At 38.0% G+C, this 22611-nt stretch overlaps 2 protein-coding genes across 2 annotated transcripts; one reads left to right on the top strand and one right to left on the bottom strand.

The window, feature by feature from the left end:
- Window positions 1–4154: 4154 nt before the first annotated feature.
- ly97.3 (lymphocyte antigen 97, tandem duplicate 3) lies at window positions 4155–6493 on the bottom strand. The gene is made up of 4 exons (XM_038290863.1): window positions 6352–6493; window positions 6055–6127; window positions 4626–4748; window positions 4155–4345 (listed from the first exon to the last, which is right to left on the bottom strand). The coding sequence occupies exons 2-4, from the start codon at window positions 6101–6103 to the stop codon at window positions 4227–4229; spliced, it is 291 nt and encodes a 96-aa protein (XP_038146791.1). The 5' UTR covers window positions 6104–6127; window positions 6352–6493; the 3' UTR covers window positions 4155–4226.
- Window positions 6494–11605: 5112 nt separating this feature from the next.
- Window positions 11606–16463, top strand: LOC119787198 (gamma-crystallin N-A-like). The gene is made up of 4 exons (XM_038290868.1): window positions 11606–11731; window positions 11907–12155; window positions 12535–12680; window positions 16206–16463. The coding sequence occupies exons 1-4, from the start codon at window positions 11711–11713 to the stop codon at window positions 16339–16341; spliced, it is 552 nt and encodes a 183-aa protein (XP_038146796.1). The 5' UTR covers window positions 11606–11710; the 3' UTR covers window positions 16342–16463.
- The last annotated feature ends 6148 nt before the right edge of the window (window positions 16464–22611 follow it).

The raw sequence follows: 22611 nt of genomic DNA, 5'->3' as shown, positions 1-22611 counted from the left end.
GTAGGATGGTCTGTGGATTTTTCTTAAGGATCTTATGAATTTTGATTTGTTGGAATCTTTCAATGTTATTTTTTTTGCAGCATCAAAATCTGTTCAATTTATGCTTTGCTGGTCAAAATGGTGAACAATACTGGAAGTAAGCCAGATATAAAAGATGCCACAGAAAAAAAATATTTTAGTATAAATCAGTAAAGTTTCTTTCAGGTCTAAGTCCTGCATTGTCCTATTTTTAGTTAAGTGTCTTTAAGTACCTATATGTACTTGGTTCGGTTTGTTGATCATATGAATTCAAAATTCCTGTCAGAAGTGAGCATAAATCATCAATGATTATTTGCACTTCGCATTCTGGAAGGGGATGTAAAAAGTTCTAGACCACATAAATATGAAGTCCCTCTAGACTACACAGTCTAAATTGTATAAATATATATGCTCAATTATGTACATACAGCTTTATTAAATCCTCCATCAACATGCTTCTGGCATAAGTCTGTCTAAATGTTTGACCTCTCTTCCTGACATAACTAACTACTTGCTTTTGTGTGTCATAAACATTATCTTGAGCATGCGTCATTAACGCTAGATTCACTTAAACTTATCTTATAATGCTTAAAAGTTAAAAAACAATCCACTGAACTTTGTTTCCAAGTTGAAGACATTTCGCTTCCCATCCAGGAAGCTTTTACAATTCAAAATGTCAGAATTGCTGTTGAGTTCAAAGCTTTATAGAGTAGCACAACAAACTTGTTTTGGCTTAGAAAACATGCAAATTGAACCAGAAAAAAGGATCTGCCCTTTAGGAATGGGGAGTCATTTGGGTTATTTGTTAGTCTGCAATATCCAATACTGGTATATGCCTCTGAAAGGGGTTTGTTAGGGGTAATTGTTGGTCTGGTTGACCTAGTGGGATGGTTTTGTCCCCTAAATGGGGTTAGGGGTTCATCTCAACTCTAATTCTGATTGTGGATTGTTTCTTAACTTTTTTGGAAGGACTATGACCTGAATGACTGAGAATCTTCACCAGCTTATCTTATAATGGTTAAGCGGAGCCGTTAGTAGGTGGGATTCTATAAAACAATTGACTAATAAAATAAAAGGTTAAATAACTGCTTATTAAATTGTGTTCCATCTTAATAACACCCACCTAATTTGAAGTAATCCTCGCCTATTTTGCATACCCAAATGAAAAACCAAATAACCGAGGAAGTGTAAGCCCAAATTACATGTGTGACACATCATTTGAAAGCTAACACCTTCTAGTTATTGAAAATATAAATGAAAATAGTGTGAGTTGTTTTCTGTATTCTCAAAAATAATTAGCCTTTTTTGAACAGCAGTAATAAAGACAAGGCAAGTTTCATTGTATTACATTTGTTCTACATCATGTCAACCACAAATGCAAAAAATTTCAGACCTCTAGCTACAGCAGTTCCAGAGCTGTGGGGCTTTGAACTTTTTGTGTCACCAGCGTCTCCAAACCTCTCCTAATGTGCCACAGTGTGTCAAATGGTTTTACTCTACCATCTGACCCATAGAATAGCACTTAAGCAGTTTGATGCTTTGATGCTCACAAAACATTTATAAAGCAAGTATTTTCTTTACCTTTTTTCAGAATATATAACAAAATGTAACGTTTATAAACCTAACATAACATAAAACTCTATAAGAAAGAGTGAAACTGCTGCTTTTTAAGCTAAAATAAGTCCCAGTGCCTTTTCTGAGCTGTATTTATTTTTATTTTTTTTCAGCGTCCAAAACATATTGAAGCATTGTTAGTAATTGACTTCCAACTGTGCACACTGATCCGGTCTCAGCAGTGAATTTCACTTTACGCAAGCCAGTAAGACGGCTCTGCTTTATGCAACCCAGCCATGTCTACCCTTGTTTGAAATCTTATTTCATTGGCTACAAAGCCAAACAGCCCACATGGTCTTAAAGGAATAGTACACCCAAAACATGATTAGCCTTCATTTTCTACTCACCCCCATGCTGAACAACACTCTGGAGTACTTTTTTGATATCTCAAATGCATCTGGAGATCTGGGAGGCTTCTTGCTGTCTGCTGACATTCAAATAATGGAGGTCTATTGTGCCCGAGACAGAAAGGTCCATAAAAGTCCACAAAAACGTGTCAATATTCCTCCATACTGCTCGTTCAATGTATTCCAAGTGTCCTGAGTGGGTAGCATCCAGAATTTACTCGAAACGAAGTCATTTAGAATGTTTTTAGAGCATAAACAGTAGTGTATAGTATTTCCTAAAAGCGCGTTCACGAGTCTACGGAAACCGCGGCAGACCAAACCAGATGAAAGTGCGCATTCAGCTCGGCAAAGAACTCATGCTCTTCCTCAACACTGAAGTCCTCAGACATTTTTCTTTCGTTGTTTCTTTCTTTGCACAGGTAAACAGCACATTTCTTCTTCTACGCTTGCATTATCGGCAGAGCAGACGCTGAATGCGCACTTTCATCTGGTTTGGTCTGCCGGCTTCCGTAGCGTCCTGAACGCGCTGGCTTGCGCTTTCAGGAAATCCTATACACTACTCTTTATGCTCTAAAAACATTCTAAATGACTTCGTTTCGAGTAAATTCTTGATGCTACCCACTCAGGACACTTGGAATACATTGGACAAGCAGTATGGAGGAATATTGACACGTTTTTTGTGGACTTTTATGGACCTTTCTGCCTCGGTCACCATAGACCTCCATTATTTGAATGTCAGCAGACAGCAAGAAGCCTCCCAGATCTCCAGATGCATTTGAGATATCAAAAAAGTACTCCAGAGTGTTGTTCAGCATGGGGGTGAGTAGAAAATGAAGGCTAATCATGTTTTGGGTGTACTATTCCTTTAACCAATAACAGCAGGACTTTATGAGGTGTAATATGGCTCTACTCGGTGTGTCATTGGCTGACAGGCAAGGAGCGCTTGTGAGACTTCATTGGCTATCCCTGACTCAAATTGAGTGATACAAAGATGCAATCACTTTTTTCTTGTAGGTAAGAAGACAATGTAAAGAAACATACCAAACATCACAGAAAAAAGTTTGAGGAAGTAAATCTTATTAGCAACATGCTAAGCATTAAATATGAAAAGCTAACTTTTCTGATAAAAAAAGGTAGGTTATGTGGCGATTTTCTCATCATGGAATATTTTTATTATGAATATGGATTATTTGATTACTTTTAATCTGTGGACCCTTATGGAAGAATGGAATATAAACAACTGAAGATTGGATTTATAAATAAGTTTCTGGATGCCTTCAAATGTATGTTGTTGTGGATGCCTAGTAAAGTTTACATTTTGACATGCTGTTATATCTGTGTTAATTGTGCTTTGGTGCTCTCTATGTCCATAAAATGAACCTGGTGGTTGAATTGTGGAAAATCTAAGCTTTCCAACGATGTCTAACATGTCTATATTGGTAAAAAACTGTACCGTTGTAATTTTCATGCATTCTAAGTTATTACGGTCAACGGGTGGATTTTGAGAGGTTGAAGCCGTAGGGAAGTCATATTTAAATGTCAAATCATGGCTTAAACATGTATATAAATGAACTCTTTATCAGACAATATTGTCCCAAAATTTTGAAAATTTCTATTTAAAAAAAATCCTGTCTTAAGATCTGTAGGTTTTTTCTGTTATTTTATGCAGGCCGGTTAGTTATACATCAGCTTGTACACCTAAATTCGGCCAATTATATATCGATGGTCATCTGTCAATTACACAACAGTTGAAATAAGAATCATTTACTCTTTATTCAGTTACCTAGTTGATGCCAGGTTTCTTAGGATTGATATGTCTAAGTTTAATTATTAATACAAATGTTATGTGGCAGTGGGTAAATAATTAAAGCCTAAATCTTCATTATGTGCACAATAGAGAAAATCTAAGATAAATCCAGTCTTCTGCAGGCTTGTTGTGTTGAAAATGAAGTTTTTTGATATATGCAGTAAATCTGGTGAAAAACAAGAAATTGGTTTAAACCATTAAAAGCTCAAAATTGTTATAAAATGTAATTATGTAATGGATGTATGTGTAGTTTTTTGACCAGAAGAGTAGAAAGCATGTATGAAAATGAAAAAAACAAACAAACAAACAAAACAGAAGCTCCATAAGGCTTTGTCACATAGGAATGAAAGATTACATAAAGGCAAATATTTCTCTCTCTATTTTTTAATTATCAGTCACAGTGTATGTTTTTTTCACAATGTTTAGATGACCAGCTTTCTTTATTTTACGTTTTGAAAGGTGTTGCACATGTCTTCGGTGCAGCAATTTATATCTATGTAGGCATTCATCTGAAGCATTTTGCAGTCTCTGAGGGCGATGCACCTCTGAAATCGGCCAACTATAGAAAGAAAAGAAATATTGATTTTTAGTGTGCAAAGAGAACGTTGTGCAGTCAAAAGGTTACATGTGACAGTTTCAGATATTTAACAATGAATGAAAAACTTTTTTTTTCAGATTTAACACCCCTACTTCTTTGTCCTTTTAGAGACATGTAGAAAATTTATATAGTTTAAAACATCTTCTTTCTATAACTTATCTGGTGCTGTAATTCAGGTGGATTAATTCATAGTTATAAGAGTTTTGGAGTTCTTAAAAAATATGCTTTTTAAGAAACTCACATGGTTGTCGTAGGAACTTGGCCGCAACACAGGCATCCTTATCTGGTCTACAGGTCTCTTCTGTGCGCTGGCAGGAACCTCCAGCCTGTTTTGGGACACAGCGATGACAGCGCAGAGCCCAACCTGTAAACAAAGCAAATACTTAAGACTTCATGCATTTTTTTAAGTGTCCATTTATACACTGATGTTTTATGTTAAAAAGCACTCAAGAAAAAAACTTTATACCAGCAATATAGAGGTAACTAACTCCGGCTAAACTTTCTTACCCTCCTTCCAGCAAGGGATAAATAAAGTACCGTAATTCTGATTCTGAAATAAAAAAATCTAACATTCTCTGCCATTCCTTCAAATCTACAAGAGAACACTGTTACCCATTCTTTGTAAAATATTGTATGCTTTGTCAGTTTGGATATATGCATCTGTAAATAGCAATATTCAGGTAAGTTTGTGTTTTGCCTCAGATTCTGAATCAGATTGTGGTCTTAACTTTGGACTAACGCATTTATTTACTTAAACCATTTCACCTCTACCCTAGTTTCAGTTCTTTTGCAACAGCCTTTAAAAGTTTTATTTCTCTATTTTCTGGTTTTGTCTTCTATTTTTCTCCATTCGTTCTCTCATGAACAGTTCTGTTAGAGCTGAAGAAAAGCATCTGCACTATAATACTTTCACCACAATGTGTGACAATGGGGATGTCCTGATTTACTAATAGGACAACCAAGTTGCTGTTCTGCAAACAGCTTCACCTCACCTGACAAGGTGAACACCTCCAGACTTACTTTAGGTCTTCTGGCTTCCTCTCTAATTAAAACTAAATTTCAATAGATTATCATTAAGGTTGTCAACCATGATTGGTAGGTTTACCATTTTGCCATAATCTTCCATTTTCACATTGTGGATTGAACAGTGTGATATAATAATTTTATTTTTCAAAGGCAGGGATATTTATTGTTTTATAATCTATCACTGTTTAAAGCCTCTTAACAACTGTATCCGTAACTACCTGGTCTCCATGATGCTTTTTGCTCACTAATGTCTTCTAACATCCCTCTAAATCTTCTTGCCCAGAGAAGAAAAATGACAGAAAAATGTATGTAGACTTTTATTTATAGAAGATATATGGGTATGGTGTTTGTTTAGGGGTATGAAAATAAAGTTGGAGGAATATATATATATATATATATATATTTTTTTTTGTAAAAGCTTGTATATTTTTTCCTTCTAGCTAACAAACCCTCATTATTCTTTGTTGATCATTAACTTATAGTTTAAATATATGAAAAACATGAATAATGCATCAAAGTTCAAGGACTGTAAATCCTTTTGCCAGGCAATGTATGCTACAGTTGGGATTTTTTGCCGATGGATTTTCCTGCTTCAGAGGAGCAGAGGTTGTGTTTGTCAAGTAGAGAATGAGTGACAAACTCACCAGCTGTAAACAGCAGGGCGAGGGTTAAAGTCAGAACCAACAACTTCATTGTTTCTTTTTTCAGGACAGCAGTCTGTTCCAGACAAACAAAACAAAAGATAAATAAATGTTCCAAGAATGCAAAAAATGAAATGTAAAAAAAAAAAAGAATTCATTTGAAAAATACTTTCCCAAGCTGTTTTCCCGGTTGATTTTTGTTTAACAAATTTCAAATAATCAGAATTTGAAATTGGTTTCTAAGTCAGTTTTCAAAAAGCAGATTAATATTGCCTAAATTTACCAAATGCATCTACATACCTTACAGGTTTGTCTGCCACGGTTTCTGTCAACGACTGAGGTGCATTCAGTGACCTTTCCTCTTTTTATACTTCTCCGTACTCTCTTCTGTCATGGTAACGCCCCATTAAGTACAATATCTCTGTTACGTTTGTGTGCTTAGGTCCTTAGTCAGACTGGGTTTTTCCATATGCATTATAGAAGACTAGACAACTTCTATTTCAATATGAGGTTGTTAGAGATAATAACGTATGCGTTCCTATCAGACTCAAAAACCTTTTTATTAAGCTAAGTAAGTCAAAAGCACTTTGCCTTTGCTTTGCATTATTGCAGACAGTAAGGCTGGATGACCTTTACCTTCAAAACAAATATCTGTGCCAGAGTTGTGCAAGATAAAAATCAAGGTTTAAAAGTGGGAGTACATTGGGCTCTGCATGAAGTAGAAGTTCAATAGATGAGATAGTTTTAAGTAGACCTGAATTTCGCCTGACTATGGTGTCATTTAGTTGCATGCATTTCTAATGACCACAATTAATTAATCCACAGAACATTGCTTTCTTCTATTGGGGTAACAAGTCACTTTCTCAGCTGCTTCTAATGTTTCTCATTTTTCTATAGTGTCATTATAACATTATTGCAGCTTCAGCTATACTTAATGCAATTTTTCGTTGCACCTGCTAAACTAAAACTTCTTTTTTTCTGTTGCTGCTGTTTGAATAAATGAATAAACTGAATAATGGAGCACACTCTAAAAATAATGAAATGTAAATCCAGATGGATAATATTAATTATGCATATAATTATACATTAGATAGATAGATAGATAGAATTAATTATACGTTGTAGATAGATATATAGATACATATATAGATATAAATATAGCTATATAGAGAAAGTATTGATTGTCGGCATCACAGCAGAAATACTTGTATACTTTTTAAATGTGCATACTGTACTTTACACAAAGTGTGATAAATATGTAAATTATGTAATTTTCTGGAACCCTGGGCCATTTACGCCAATACTCTGCTATTGGTTCTGTTACTCCTGACTCTCCTAAAGTGGGGGTGTTGGACAGGTTATCAGGTAGTCATTAAGATTTAGCAGATGTCCTTTCTTTGTCCGATTGTTAGATCTGTTTGTGGTAACCTTGGTATCTATTTCTACTATTTTTCAGGAAATGAAGTCAGATTTGTGCTCTCTGTACTCTAGTATGAGTATGATTTGTGTTCTTTTGTCCAAACTGAAGTGTCCTCTCTTGGATTATCAGATCATTAAAAATTGTGAAATTGATTTTATGCAAAAAGACAGATGATTTAATACTGCTAAAACATTCTAGGTGTAAAGTATATCAACTATCTTTGATGTATAAATCATAAACATCAAGTGACATTAAGATGCCATCCAGCTGTGTGTGTGTATTTTTCCTGTTTATTTTTTTCTCACTATTCTAACAGTTGCAGCTTAGTGAAGATTTCCACTTAAGGTGTCACAAAGAAGATTTTAAAAAGTATCTAGTCTTCATCAGAGACAATGTCACCATGGGAATCCAGTGATCAGGGGACATAACGAAACCTTTGGCATATGGAGGAGAGTTTACTATTTTGACATCTGTAAGTCACAAATACTGTCATTCATCTACCCATTTTCTGTAAAGCATTATCCCAGCTGAGGTTGTTAAGTGTGCTGGAATAAATACTGTCAAATATTTTAGTGTACCAATGCACAGACACTATAGCTGTCATGATCTGCTCTGTTAGCTGGCCTTAATTGTTTATGTCACTCATCTGCCAAGTTCTGCCCAGTTCATCATCATCTCTGATCTCATCCACCTGCCGGTTTCCCTTATAGCCCATCTATCCTGTCTAGATCATTGTTTGACTTCTGTTTGTTCCCTGTTTGATTTCTGTCTCTCCGGTCAGTCGGTTTTGTTTATTTTATTTAGTTCCAAGGTTCTTGTACCTGTTCCTGTGAAGAGTTTATTCTCAAGCCAGTGTCCTCAGGCGAGTTATTTTCCCTAACCAGTTGGTGAGAGCGTTCCAGTGTTTCCCTAGTGATTTTGTTTTCCTGATTCTGTTCCCTCTCACCCACTGGCCCTGTCTGTCCCTGCCTGATCTTCCCACCCAAACCTCAGTTGGACTCCTGCTGGATTCTGCCTTTCTGTGCGTTTATGTCTGAGTTGAATGCTCGAAGCACGGGACTCTGAACCTGTCCTTCATGGTGCGTCTCTGTCAGAGCTGGATGCTCGACGCAGAGGACCTTGATCCTGTCCTTTAAGGTGCGTTTCTGTCTGAGCTGGATGCTCGACACAGGGGACTCTGAACCTGCCTTTGTGCTCTCATGGATTCCTGGAACACGGATCTGTCCGTTCCTGAGAGGACTGTACTGTTAAACCAGGTAAGTGACTCACTTTAATTATAATCTTCTGTTCAGATGATCGTGGTCACTTACCTGTGTTTCTCTCCCATCAATGATTCTACAGAATCATTGATGGGTGGCGACCCAGACCTGCAGTCGCTGCGGTCGCAGTTCCACAACAGTGCACTTCTGTTCTGTCTGTTTTTGTTTAATAAACCTTTTGAACTTTCCTACTGACTGTCTCACCTCTGAATACTGGGTCTATCTGTCCTGTTTTATGGCAATAGCATCTGCTTCATAATGCATTGAGGACTAAAACAATAATTAAGTCACAAGATGCCAGTGAGCGTGTTGCGGGTGATCTACAAAGATTGCTGCACGAATATTAAGATATGGAAATTGATCTTTTTTGCATTAGATTAGATTAGATTAGCTTTATTGATCTCATAGCGGAGAAATTCACTGGTCACATATTGGCATAGTAATTAATTCACTGGTCACATATTGGCAAAGTAATTAACGCTTTCTTTTGTGTGCGCGCTATATTATACTCCCACTAGCTGCTTGAAATGACACACTAATTTAAAAAAAAAACTAAATCATGCTTTTTGCATGGTGTTACCGGCCTGAGCATTCCCCTTTAAGGAGGTGGCCTCGGGGGGGGAGCGGGTGACGTAGCCAGCACGTAGCAGTATGTTTTTTTTCTGTGTGTGTGTGTGGAATAATCCTGCTTGCAGCAGTTAGAAGTAGAGCCGTTGGTGAGAATAAGTTCGGTTCCACAGCCATAAAGTACTGTTGTGTGCAATAAACCCGGACGGCTAGTAACCAGCCGCAACTAGCCAAGCTAAGTTCGGACGGGTCTTAGCTTTATTAACCAGCGGTTCCAAACCACGGAGAGGAGCCATAGAGCTGGGAAGGTAACAATGGTTATGTTTTATCTACCTTGAGGGAGGGGAAAAGAATCCTGTTGTGATGAGTAGATGATGCACCCACTTTTTTGATATATATCTTTATATCCATCCATTTTCCGTCACGCTTATCCCAAGCGAGGTTGCGAAGTTTCATGTCCACTGTCACCACATGCTTGAAGAGGAGAAGAAATGGTATGAAATCCATAATTTGGCGCAATGGTCAAGATATCCTTATTAAAATATTACTAATTTACTAATTTAACCATTTACTAATTTGCAGCATCCAACCATTTTCCATCACGCTGTATCCCTGCTGGGGTAGCAAAGGGTGCTGGTGTCTATCTCCAGCTGTCTACGTGTGAGAGACGGGGTACACCCTGGAAAGGTCTCCAGTCCATTCCAGGGCAACACAGAGACAAACAGGACAAACAACCATTCACACACACTCACACCTAAGGAAAATTTAGAGAAGCCAATTAACCTAACAGTCATGTTTTCTGTCTGTGGGAGGAAGCCGGAGTACCCAGAGAAAACCTTTAAATGCCCAGGGAGAACATGCAAACTCCATGCAGAAAGACCCCAGGCCGTGAATGTAACCCAAGACCTTCTTGCTGCAAGACAGCAGTGCTTGGTTTAATTTTATAAAGATTGTCTGCTGCCCTGGCGGATTAATTTGTAACAGCCTCCATTTTTTATTAGTTAATATTACTCTGTTAATGTTAATGGTAATTTATTACAATCCAAATATATTTACAAGTGCGCAGCATCTCTCTGCATCATCTGGCATTGTATCAATGCCTCTTTTTGTAGGTGCATGTCAGTTTGTACCTCACTTACATAAGTGCTAAAAAACATCCTCTGGTTGCAGATTTTTTTGGGGGGGAAAAAATCACCTGGTAAATATTTACATTTGCATGAATTTGCATTGTTTGGTCATTAGAATATGATCTGCATATCAATAGAGGCAAACTTGCAAAAAAGGTTTGCACATGGTATCTGTTGAATGGCAGACACAAATTATGCCTTCTTTGCAGTTCCACTCTTGATGTACAAAAATTTTTCCACTCGTAATGTGAGCAAGCCTGCTAAGGATCAGGCCCTAAATGGTAAATTGATGTTACTGTAGACGTGAGCAGCAGAAGCTGTCTGGACTAAAAATGTATAGCTATATAGTGTTAGAGAGCTTTACAACAGGCCCCAAACCACAAATGACAGCAGAGGACACAATGTGGATAAGTGACTAAGCCCCAGCAAGCAATCTACCAAGAACACAATGCCCAGCCCTATTCTATCAGCGACACCCAAACAAAGGGCCCCACCATAAAAGCCAACTTACCATTCACCTAGAGATCCCAAATAGCCATAAAACAATCCCACCAAACATCTGAACAACTGTTTTCCCGACATCCCCTCTGGACAGTTTCCCCCACCAGTAGTCTCTAGGACACAGTGGAACCATGAGATTAGTTTTCCTACCAGTCCAGATCAGAAGCCTATAGGCGGAGCACCCTCAGAAGCAACTCAGACAGAAGGCCCCAAACAAGCCACTAACACTATGACTCACAAACCACACCAGCCCCCCTGAAACGAGAGAATACAAGTGAAACATCAACACAGAGGGATCCTGAGAATCAACAGGTGGGCTATCTGGTTTGAAGAGAGACATTTGGACTGCCAAATAATTAGTTCGAGACTGCCTTTGGAGCATCACAGCTGTTGTTTGTCAGAGGAGAGTATATTGGTGGATTTATCCCTGCCCTCTCACGTCTGTTTCCTATGGTTGTTTTTCCTTTCATGCCCCCCATTTGGAATTGTCCCAAATATTACGCTGCAACCCCTGGCAAAGTTGAACATCTCTCCCAAAGCCCAATCAAAGCAGAATCTCAACCAGTCTATTGTTTTGCTCTCCTCTGGGGGCAAACTACAATATCAGCATTGACACGTGTAAGGGAAACTGTCTATTTGGCAAAACATCTAAACCCCTCCATTGTAGTGCTTTTGTGGCATCTGCCTCGTGATAGTGGCACTCTTTCTGTCAGGCATATATATCTGAGAGTCCAAATTTTTCTCTTGAATTGTGTGAATACTTTGAAGGACTTTGACAGTGGAAAATGTCTCAGTACTCAGGAAAGGTGAGTATCACAACCCTAATGCAACTGAAGCAGATCTTCCCCAAGCAATTCCAATGAACCTTGTTGATTTACACAAAGATGTATTTTAAGGCATTCCAAATGCTTGTGATTCGGAAATATTTGATAATTTTTTGGATGCCTTTTACTTTCCTTATTCAATGTCGTGAAAATATAGATTGTGCTCTACGAGGGCAAATGCTTCACGGGCAGGAAGCTGGAGCTATGCAGCGAATGTGACAACTTTCAGGACCATGGCTTCATGAACAGAGTCAACTCTGCCAGGGTGGAGAGCGGCGCCTTTGTCTGCTTTGACCATCCTGACTTCAAGGGCCAGCAGTACATTCTGGAGCATGGAGAGTACCCTGAATTCCAGCGCTGGAATGCTCATAATGATCACATGGGCTCCTGCCGACCAATTAGAATGGTGAGTTTAAGTACTCTAGGTCTATGTGTTTTTTTCTAAGAGACCCTAGGGGCAGAGATATTTTAGGTTGGTTAGTCAGACTGGAATAAGTACAGCAAACAAACAGTTGTTTGACAGAGAAATCAAAGACTGATAATTAAAATAACAGAGCTTTACACTTTACTGTCCTTTACACTTTAAAGTTTGCTGAAGACATAATTAATGAAAGGAAATCAAGAGCTCTCCAGAAACTGACTTTTTCATACCATCCTCAACATCATATAGGTGCACATAGAATACAGCTTCTGTCATGAAATAGGCTCTGACATTTGTGAAAGATAAAGACTAGCCTTGCTGCTATATGACTATGCGATATCACTTCTGCCATTTACCTCCCCAGCACGGAGAACACTACAGATTGGAACTGTTCGAGGGAGACGACTTTGCTGGTCAGTGTGTGGAATTGTGTGATGACTGTCCGTTTCTACAAGCACAAGGTCTGACCAAGAACTGTGTCAACTCCATTAAAGTTTATGGCGACGGGGCGTATGTATTTTTAACCTTTTACTTCAACAATCTGTGTATTGATTTTTGTTCTTATATGTTTATATGTTTACACTCCTCTTAAGGCAAATTTTCAAATTTATTTTCAAAATTATTAACAAAAAAATAATTAAACTATAACATAATCAAGTATTTCAACACTTTCCAATATTGTGCAATATCATGACACTCCAAATACTTTGGATCCTTCGGTTCTTTACTTTAAATTATTTCAATCCTTTGTCCTTATATTTACAAAGATAACTACACAAAAACAATCTAAATCCTGCTTTTGGCATTGATATTAAATAAGAGTCAATTGCAGAATGCATAAACCAAATGTCAACAGTCTCTCAGTACTACTAAAGGCCACAAGATCTTTATATCACTTTCAAATTTGGGATTGAAGTTCCTCCAATTCAATAAGCAAGTGTTCTCTTGATTGGACATGAGGCAGGTATCACTTATTACCGGTAGATAAGACCATGCGCAGGAGGCATTACTATGGGACAAAAAACCCTCTCCTACTGTACTTGTAAACAAAACTTGGATTGTCAAAATGAATAACTTTGCCCAAATTCTCATAAAAACCTTCTTTGTGTTATTACAGTAATAGCTTCCTGTTATTGCTAACCAGCTGTATGCATGATTCCACTAGTATTTCTGCCCATTCATCTTTAGCAATAAATTCCAACTCTTTCAGATTGGAGGGTCTCCTTGCCCTCACCCTGATTTTTAGTTACCTTTACAGATTCTCAATTATTCAAGACAGGACTTTGGCTGAGCCACTGCAAGGTGTTAGTGTTTTTGTCTGTTTACCATTTCTATACAGCAAGGGTGTAACTTTGCGATGAAAGTTGGTGTGGAACACTCGGGTGGTGGCTCATGGACCTACAGTTACACTTTCATTGGATTAATTTTCCAAAAATGAGCTTAATTGAATGCTTTCCTATTTTTGAGAACACAAGACCACAATACACTGATATTTATATTTATATATGTTAGAGAGATGCCTTTTAGTGCATTATGAATATAGGGCCCAAAAACATTGATATATCATGCATTTCTAGAAGTACAATTTCAATTCCATCCAGAAAAAAATGGGATATGCTGCATTTTAAACATAGCATAGCATATTTTTTTCTTGTAAACTTTGTGTTAAACTTGGAGATATATTTTAATGCATGTTTCATGTCCCAGTAAATCTGTTTCACCTTTAAATCTGCAGCTCTCCCTACTTCTCTCTGTGCTCTGTTTAAAAAGGTTTATGAACCTATTTAATAATATGATCATGCCAGAAACAAAATTTTAAGATATGTAGAAGCTCTGCAGTCTGATTAATTAATTTCAGCCTGTAACTGGGAGTCATGGTCCTTTAAGAAAAAAAGATTTTTTTAACTAGTAAAGAAGAACAAACTATGTTTTCTCAAGCTTCTGCGTTATAAGACCAACTTTTTAAAACTTACAATCCATTGCCATTTTTAGCCAAAAAAGCTGCATAAGTCTAACGAACAGATTTTTCGGTGGAATTTTTAACTATTTGAACTAACCCGTCTCCTAACTTTTACTTAAACATCGAGGTAGCTGCTGGTTAATATTCACTGAGTGCTGCTGTGGGTCTCTCCTTCAACAATGTAGCGACTCTGTACGCAGTAAAATGCAACCGCAAAGATGTCTCAAAGCGACAGATCCGATAATATTACACGGAGAGGCAGGACACGAGAGCAGCGCAAAAGAGGAAAAAACACTGACTCAAAACGCTCTGAATACAGTTGGCTGCACCCAACCTCTGTTACCTTTGGCTAAATGAAAATGAGCGGAAAGGGGGATAAGGGGAGATTATCGGTGGGGACTGTCCTCACTAGGCCAAAGTTGGTGGAGACATGTCCCCACCAGTCCTTCAGAAAGTTACGCCTGTGCTTTACAACATTTGCTGTGTGTTTTGGGTCGCTGTATATGTCCACTGGTGTCCAAGACTAAGTTTCTCTGCAGACTGCATGAGTTTTTGTTTTCTCTTTGAGAACAATTATATTTTCCTCCTTTAAAATTATGCCATTTACTTCGGTTAGGTTCCCCTGCTCATTGTATAGAAAAACAACATCACGTTTCCACCTCCATGTTTAGCCTCATGTGTGATAATGGGGGTGCAGTTCTCAGAGTTGAAGGCTTCTCATCTTTTAGACCAAATAAAGGACATGTCATTTTGCCTAAAGAATAATATTTTGTTTCATCTTCCCAGATGATTTAGACAGTACCTTAACTGAAAAAGTGGATCAGATGGTCAGATGACAGGCAGAAGATAAGAACTGAGCAAATGAAGGAAGGCAGGATAATCCAGAGGGTGGTACCAAAGCCGGTGTTGAAGACATAATTAGTATTCAGAACCAGGAGATCAGAGGTCCGAAGAGGTGCCAAAGGGGAATCCATAACGGAGTCGGGGAACAATTCCAGGTTTGGTTAACAGACAGGCAAAATATAGCAGCAGTCCGAAGACTGTTCAGTCAAACAGATCAGAACTGGAACAGGCAGGGTAAGAAGTCCAGAAGCAGAATGGGTCAGGATAAGGCAATCAGAGACACTCAGGTACCCTAGAGAACTCTCACCAAAAGCTCGTACAATCTGGCACTAATGACTGGTTCAAGGCTGGTTAAACAGATGCCGAAGCAGGTGGATCAGCTGAGCCATAATGAGAACTGGGCAGAGCAAGGCAGGTGAATGAAATGAGAAATCAGACCAGTCATCAGTGACATGAAATCCAGTAGTGTGCAGTACGTGTGGGCCTTGCGGTTTTAGAAATTGTCACAAACAAACCCAGATTCACCAGGATGGCCTTGGTGGTCCTCCTTAAATCCCTTTTTACCACAGTCATTATCATCCTGCCCAGCACAGCACACACTTTTGGCTACCAAACACGTCTTCTAAGATTTCTTTATTCATTTTTTTATTATAATGCTTTGCACTGTATCCTACTGGAATTCAAAGAAACAATAATGCTCTACATTAATATCCCTTTCTTGATTTAAACAGCGAGAATGTGAAGCCGCAGCTCCTTAGTCAGCTCTTTCATCCTAGCCAGGACTGAGTTGACAGAAGCATCTGTTATCAATGAATCAGGGCAATTAGAATGCCCTACAACAGCATGAAGTATTTGGAATAGTACAGTGCTTTGGAGTCTCCAAAAGACGAATTGAGAAATATTTTCTAGACAAATATGCTGAAAAAAAGAGAGTGAGAGAGCTATTTATTTCCCTCTGTAGAGAGTCATGTATATTCCACTTTTTGTTCAAATGTAAATATTGCTGACAAATACTTAAATTCAAATAAAGATTTTTTTCCCTTCTGCCATCATAAGTTCTAAATATTTTCAAAGACATTGCAAGAAAATAATAACATCATCATAAAATATTAACTCTTAAATTGTACACCTAGAAATATGAACTTATATGTAGCAATATGAAATTAATATAATCCTTATTTTTACTGCAGAATTTAAATGTGTGCATTTGTTTTTCTTATAACTCCCAACAGCTGGGTGTTGTATGAGGAGCCAAATTATCGTGGACGCATGTACATCGTGGAGAGAGGAAGCTTATGCAGCCACAAGGAGTGGCAAGCAGAGAATCCCACTATCCAGTCTGTTCGCAGGGTGGCAAACTACTTCTAAAGCTGCCTCAACACCAGAGGCAACACTATCCACTGCTGAGGGAGTAAACAATCCACACTGTCAGGTGTTATGCGACTTACGCTCTGGAGCTGTAGAATAATAAAACATGTGCAAATGTTTAATGCTGTTGTTGAATTTTTGTTATAGGCTATTCAGAGGCTGAAATAAAATGGTAATACTGTATTTTTATTTTTTACTCTTTTTTTTCTACTTTTTTCTCTGCTAACTCTAACAGCAGCTCATAGTTAGCTGTAACATTTCATCGTGGGAAAATAGCTTAATGCCTATGATTCTGGTAATTGCTTCCTATTATTAACCATAAGTAGAAGAAATTTAGGTGCTGGGGTTTTCCTCATCCTAATGGATCCATTAGTGAGGTATATGAGATATTCTAAACAATGCTGAGCACAGATTAATTGACATATGGATTTCAGTTGTACAGACTAATGATTAAAAAAACAAACATGTATAATAATCAGAAACATTTCTTAACTAAAACATTAAGCCTTTTTATACACACACAGATAACCAAACAGTCACCAGGCAACTATAGTGAAATCTGCATTACCTTCACATGCAGGCTATAAATCAAAAGTGAAAGAGGGATATTGCCCAGGTCAACAGTTCTGGTGCACCTGCCCGGGGGAGCTCTGCTACCACCTAGTGTCATTTGTCAACTTTACTGCACCCCCACCCCTGCCCACACCACCAACCAAACACACAAGTTTGTCTTACTATCCCTATCAAAACTTTACATTGACTTAGAGCCTAAGTTACTGCATTTATACCTAACCCTTACATTTATCCTAAACACCAAACAAAAACATGGCCACATCCACGCACTCAAGTTTGTATGCCTATCCTTATCAGGACTTAGATTCATTTTAGTTATTATATTCCTGCTTCACCCTGACATTTACCCTAACCCTAACTAGGATCAGTACTAAAGTTATTTCACACGTACCCCTAAACTGAGTCTCTAATATTAAAACTCAATCACATCAGATCGAGTCTTCGGTCCCCATAAGGCCTGTTGGTCATCTGAAGTTTAGTAAATAAACTTAAACGGTCTGAAATAGGTGATATAAACAAGAAGAAACACACACACACACACAAAAAACAAACTCTCAGGGCTTTTGAGGGAGCGTGACATAAACACAAAAGGCTTTTGCATTAAACCTCCCACATAACTGTTTTCTACATTGTTATGAATGATAAGTCTTGCTAATTGCTTAATCTCTAAATGTTTTGTAAGGTTGCTTAACCAAAGGCACAGTCTGGGTCTAAAACTAGATGTGAAACTTAAGGGTTCTTGCTTGCGCACTTATTTGAACAATCAGTAATAATGCATACATTAAAATATAGATTCCTATGTGGTCTGCTTGTCAGGTTAAAAGTCTCTTTTGAATAATAAAAACCCTTAAGGAGGCATTTAAAATCCCTTCATTAAGCACATACAGCTGTAATAAAAATGCTATTTCTTATTGGTTTGAGGTGAAATTCTACAGGTGCTGGTCATAAAATTAGAATATCATGAAAAAGTAGATTGATTTCAGTAATTCCATTTAAAAAGTGAAACTTGTATATTATATTCATACACTACATACAAACTCATATATTTCAGATGTTTATTTTGTTTAATTTTGATGATTACAAATGACAACAAATGAAAATCTCAAATTCATCATATCAGAAAATTAGAATATTACTGAAGACCAATAAAAACAAAGGATTTATAGAAATGTTGGCCAACTGAAAAGTATGAACATGAAAAGTATGAGCATGTACAGCACTCAGTATTTAGTTGGGCGTCCTTTGGCCTGTATTACTGCAGCAATGCGGCGTGGCATGGAGTCGATCAGTCTGTGGCACTGCTCAGGTGTTATGATAGCCCAGGTTGCTCTAATAGTGGCTTTTAGCTCTTCTGAATTGTTGGGTCTGGTGTATTGCATCTTCTTCTTCACAATACCCCATAGATTTTCTATGGGGTTAAGGTCAGGAGAGTTTGCTGGCCAATTAAGAACAGGGATACCATGGTCCTTCAACCAGGTACTGGTAGCTTTGGCACTGTGTGCAGGTGCCAAGTCCTGTTGGAAAATGAAATCTGCATCTCCAAAAAGTTGGTCAGCTGCAGGAAGCATGAAGTGCTCTAAAACTTCCTGGTATGTGGCTGCGTTGACCCTGGACCTCAGAAAACACAATGGACCAACACCAGCAGATGACATGGCACCCCAAACCATCACTGACTGTGGAAACTTTACACTGGACTTCAAGCAACGTGGATGAAGTGCCTCTCTTCTTTTCCTCCAGACTCTGGGACCTTGATTTCCAAAGGAAATGCAAAATTTACTTTCATCAGAGAACATGACTTTGGACCACTCACCAGCAGTCCAGTCCTGTTTCTCTTTAGACGCTTCTGACGCTGTCTGTGGTTCAAGAGTGGCTTGACACAAGGAATGCGACAGCAGAAACCCATGTCTTTCATACGTCTGTGTGTGGTGGTTCTTGAAGCACTCACTCCAGCTGCAGTCCACTCTTTGTGAATCTCCCCTACATTTTTGAATGGGTTTTGTTTCACAATCCTCTCCAGGGTGCGGTTATCTCTCTTGCTTGTACACTTTTTTCGACCACATCTTTTCCTTCCCTTCGCCTCTCTATTAATGTGCTTGGACACTGAGCTCTGTGAACAGCCAGCCTCTTTAGCGATGACCTTTTGTGTCTTGCCCTCCTTGTGCAAGGTGTCGATGGTCGTCTTTTGGACAACTGTCAAGTCAGCAGTCTTCCCCATGATTGTGTAGCCTATAGAACTAGACTGAAAGACCATTTAAAGGCTTTTGCAGGTGGTTTGAGTTAATTAGCTGATTAGAGTGTGGCACCAGGGGCCATCAATTTTGAACCTTTTCACAATATTCTAATTTTCTGATATGATGAATTTGAGATTTTCATTTGTTGTCATTTGTAATCATCAAAATTAAACAAAATAAACATCTGAAATATATGAGTTTGTATGTAATGTATGAATATAATATACAAGTTTCACTTTTTAAATGGAATTACTGAAATCAATCTACTTTTTCATGATATTCTAATTTTATGACCAGCACCTGTAATTGTAAGTGAAAAATCCTTATTAGCACAGCTCTTGAAGACAAGCATAAATAATTAGTATAATGTTCTTTATTTAGTTAACTTAGTTACTGAAATAAATAAACTTTTAAATGATATTCCTAATTAGTATAAACAAGTATGTTTCTGTTAGCTTGACTAACAATACATTTATACTACCTACATCAGTCAGCTATTCATATCACCTAATGACTTAAACAAGCAGACTTTGACAAAGATTGAATTTGTAAGTCTGTCCGTCCGTCCTTACTTACATTCTTACTTCACAAACAGGATTAACTTTTTAGTTATTAATTCAATGCATGATTTTGAAGATGCTATATTTGGCTATGAAACAAAAAAGCACTGTAACAGCTGTCAAGTACTGGTATTGCTTGTATAATCCCATTGGGCTGTTTTACTGACAGAGGTGCTGGTGCATTGGAAAAACTGGACGGAATAATGCTGTTGTGGTAAAGTATGTTGTGTGTTGTACTGACCAAGATCTTATATGCTCTTGGCCTTGTCTTGGTCTCAACTTCTAAAGATCTTGGCATTGTCTTGGTCTCGACTTCTAAAGGTCTGGGGCTTGTCTTGGTCTCGACCTCAAAATGTCTTGGTTTCGAGCTCTAAAGGTCTGGTGCTTGTCTTGGTCTGGCATGGGAGCTGCCTCGGAGCTCGTCTGCCTGGCTGTGTGTTTCCTGGACGGGGCCGCCTTTTACAGCTGCTTTTTGTATCTCTGCTTCTGTCTCCTTGAACCCCAGTCGGCCTCGGCAGATGGCCGCTCACACTGAGCCTGGTTCTGCTGGAGGTTTCTTCCTGTTAAAAGGGAGTTTTTCCTCTCCACTGTCGCTACAAGCATGCTTAGTTTGGGGGATTGTATTTGAGTCAATGAGTCAATGCAATCAACTGGTTTTCCTTAGATAGAAAACTTTGTATCAATTTGATCTGGTTGAACTGTAAAGTGCCTTGAGATGACATGTGTTGTGAATTTGGCGCTATATAAATAAACTGAATTGAATTGAATTGAATTGAATTGGTCTAGGCCTCTAAATGCCTTGGCCTTGTCTTGGTCTAGGCCTCTAAATGTCTTGGCATTGTCTTTGTCTCGACTTCTAAAGGTCTGGACCTTGTCTAGGCCTAGGCCTCTAAATGTCTTGGTTTCGACCTCCAAAGGTCTGGGGCTTGTCTTGGTCTAGGCCTCTAAATGCCTTGGCCTTGTCTTGGTCTAGGCCTCTAAATGTCTCGGCCTTGTCTTAGTCTTGGTCTCAACCTCTAAAGGTCTGGGCCTTGTCTTGGTCTAGGCCGCTAAATGTGTTGGTCACTAGTTTTTTTTTTTGTGTATCACCAGACCAAATTTCAGGAGAGGTTCATCACATTCCTCTGGAAAAATAGAAAACCCGATCTATGCTGATGTCAGCAAACTCTTTATAATGTCGAGCACGTGATACCGCCCCATGTCATGTTGCCCTGGACAGTGAGGCATCTTTCCATATAATTATCCTGTTATTGAAGATGACACTAAAAGATCTTAGTAGATACTTTTTTTTAAAGGAATCCAATATATTATTAATAAAGAAACATGTCATTTTTAAAACCCCAAATGTTGTGCATGTTTTTTTTTCATCAAACAACAGTAGACTTATAAAACTGAAGAAAGGATGCCCTTGTTAAGTCCCAGCTGTGTCTCTTTATCACAGTGACCTAACATGAACGGCTCAGTGCCACATTGGCATGGGCTAACACACAGTGGGCCGGCATCTAAAAATCTGCTGAGTGACAACTCCCTTACATAAAAAAAGCCTTTCAGCTCTCTGCTGCCAGCTCACAGGGACATCAAAGGCATATCAACCTACAACCCCAATTTCACCTCAAAATTCAAACACGGAGCATTTATTGTGTAACCAAAACACTCTGACCCCATTTTAAAATACACTGTCTCAAAAAAGGCCAACAACTTGTGGTTATTTTTGTTAAATGTGGCAAATGAAACTGAATGTATCCAGGAGTTTAGCAATCTAGACAAAAACTGTTGTAACAGTGGTTTGTTTACTGCCTCAGACTGTCTCATACTTTAAAATGACTGTGCTGATCCCCAGTGTAACAGTGTTTTATTATTATTAACTGGAAAATAGAAATGTGGCCAAAAGTGAAGAGCTGGATTTACTGCTATATCCATGTGCCACCGAGAAATTACAATGTGCTGCTGATGCCAAATAGCCATGGGCAACTAGTTATTATTTCCCTGACTATGAAGCTATAAAAAAAAAAATGATAAAAATGTAAAAGTGCTCAGTACCTAGAGTAACTATTCAACTACCAAATCCCACATAAGACCATTAGAACTTTTTTGCCCTGCAGACACAGATGCAGACTTCTTTATATTATAAGGGCAAAGGGTATTTTACTCATATAGTACCACTTTGCAATTCAGTTGATTTCACTGAGGTTAAACACAGACATAATTTAGACATTTACTTTGTAGCGCTCACGTAGAACTATATATTTACCTCGTTTTAAACTATTACTACCTCACCAATTGAAATGCATAGGAGTAGCAAATGCCGATAATGCAGATATGCCAGAATGACCAAAACTGACATTCAGGAAGCTGAACTAACTTTAGTATAAAGAAACTTATTAAATACTGTTTCAAGTTGTCATATGGCTGTAACTGCATTATTCTGGAGCTAAAAATTCAAACAACTCAGATTAAAAATATTTGGGAGCTGTACAACAACCCTGATTCTAGACAGAATATAGACAAAACTGTGGCCATTATAACTAAAGATTACCAGTTGTTGAAATGATTTCAGACTGTAGTTACTACATTATGCAGTTTCTGTGTCTCATTAATTCTAATATTAAAAGATGGTGGTGCATCTTAATCTTAAAAATGTAATTTAACCCAACCAATTGATGTTTTAAACTTAATGTCTGACGATGTTTAATGATATAATAAGCAATATATAATTCTCTGTATTGTAAACACAGCAGTTCATTTTTACAGTCACACACGTCAGAGTTTTTGTTGAGGTTCTACGCAATGAATCATCTATAAGTATAGCATCTGTAAAGCATAGTAGCTTTTTTTATTTTATGAATAACTAATCTGAAAAGTGTGGCATTCGTTTTTTCCCCCCTGAGTCAGTGATGTTTTCATTG

The sequence above is a fragment of the Cyprinodon tularosa genome, unplaced genomic scaffold (genome assembly GCF_016077235.1).
Source record: "Cyprinodon tularosa strain WSP-4 unplaced genomic scaffold, ASM1607723v1 ctg29, whole genome shotgun sequence".
NCBI classification, from domain to species: domain Eukaryota; kingdom Metazoa; phylum Chordata; class Actinopteri; order Cyprinodontiformes; family Cyprinodontidae; genus Cyprinodon; species Cyprinodon tularosa.
This window is presented reverse-complemented; position numbering and strand designations above follow the sequence as displayed.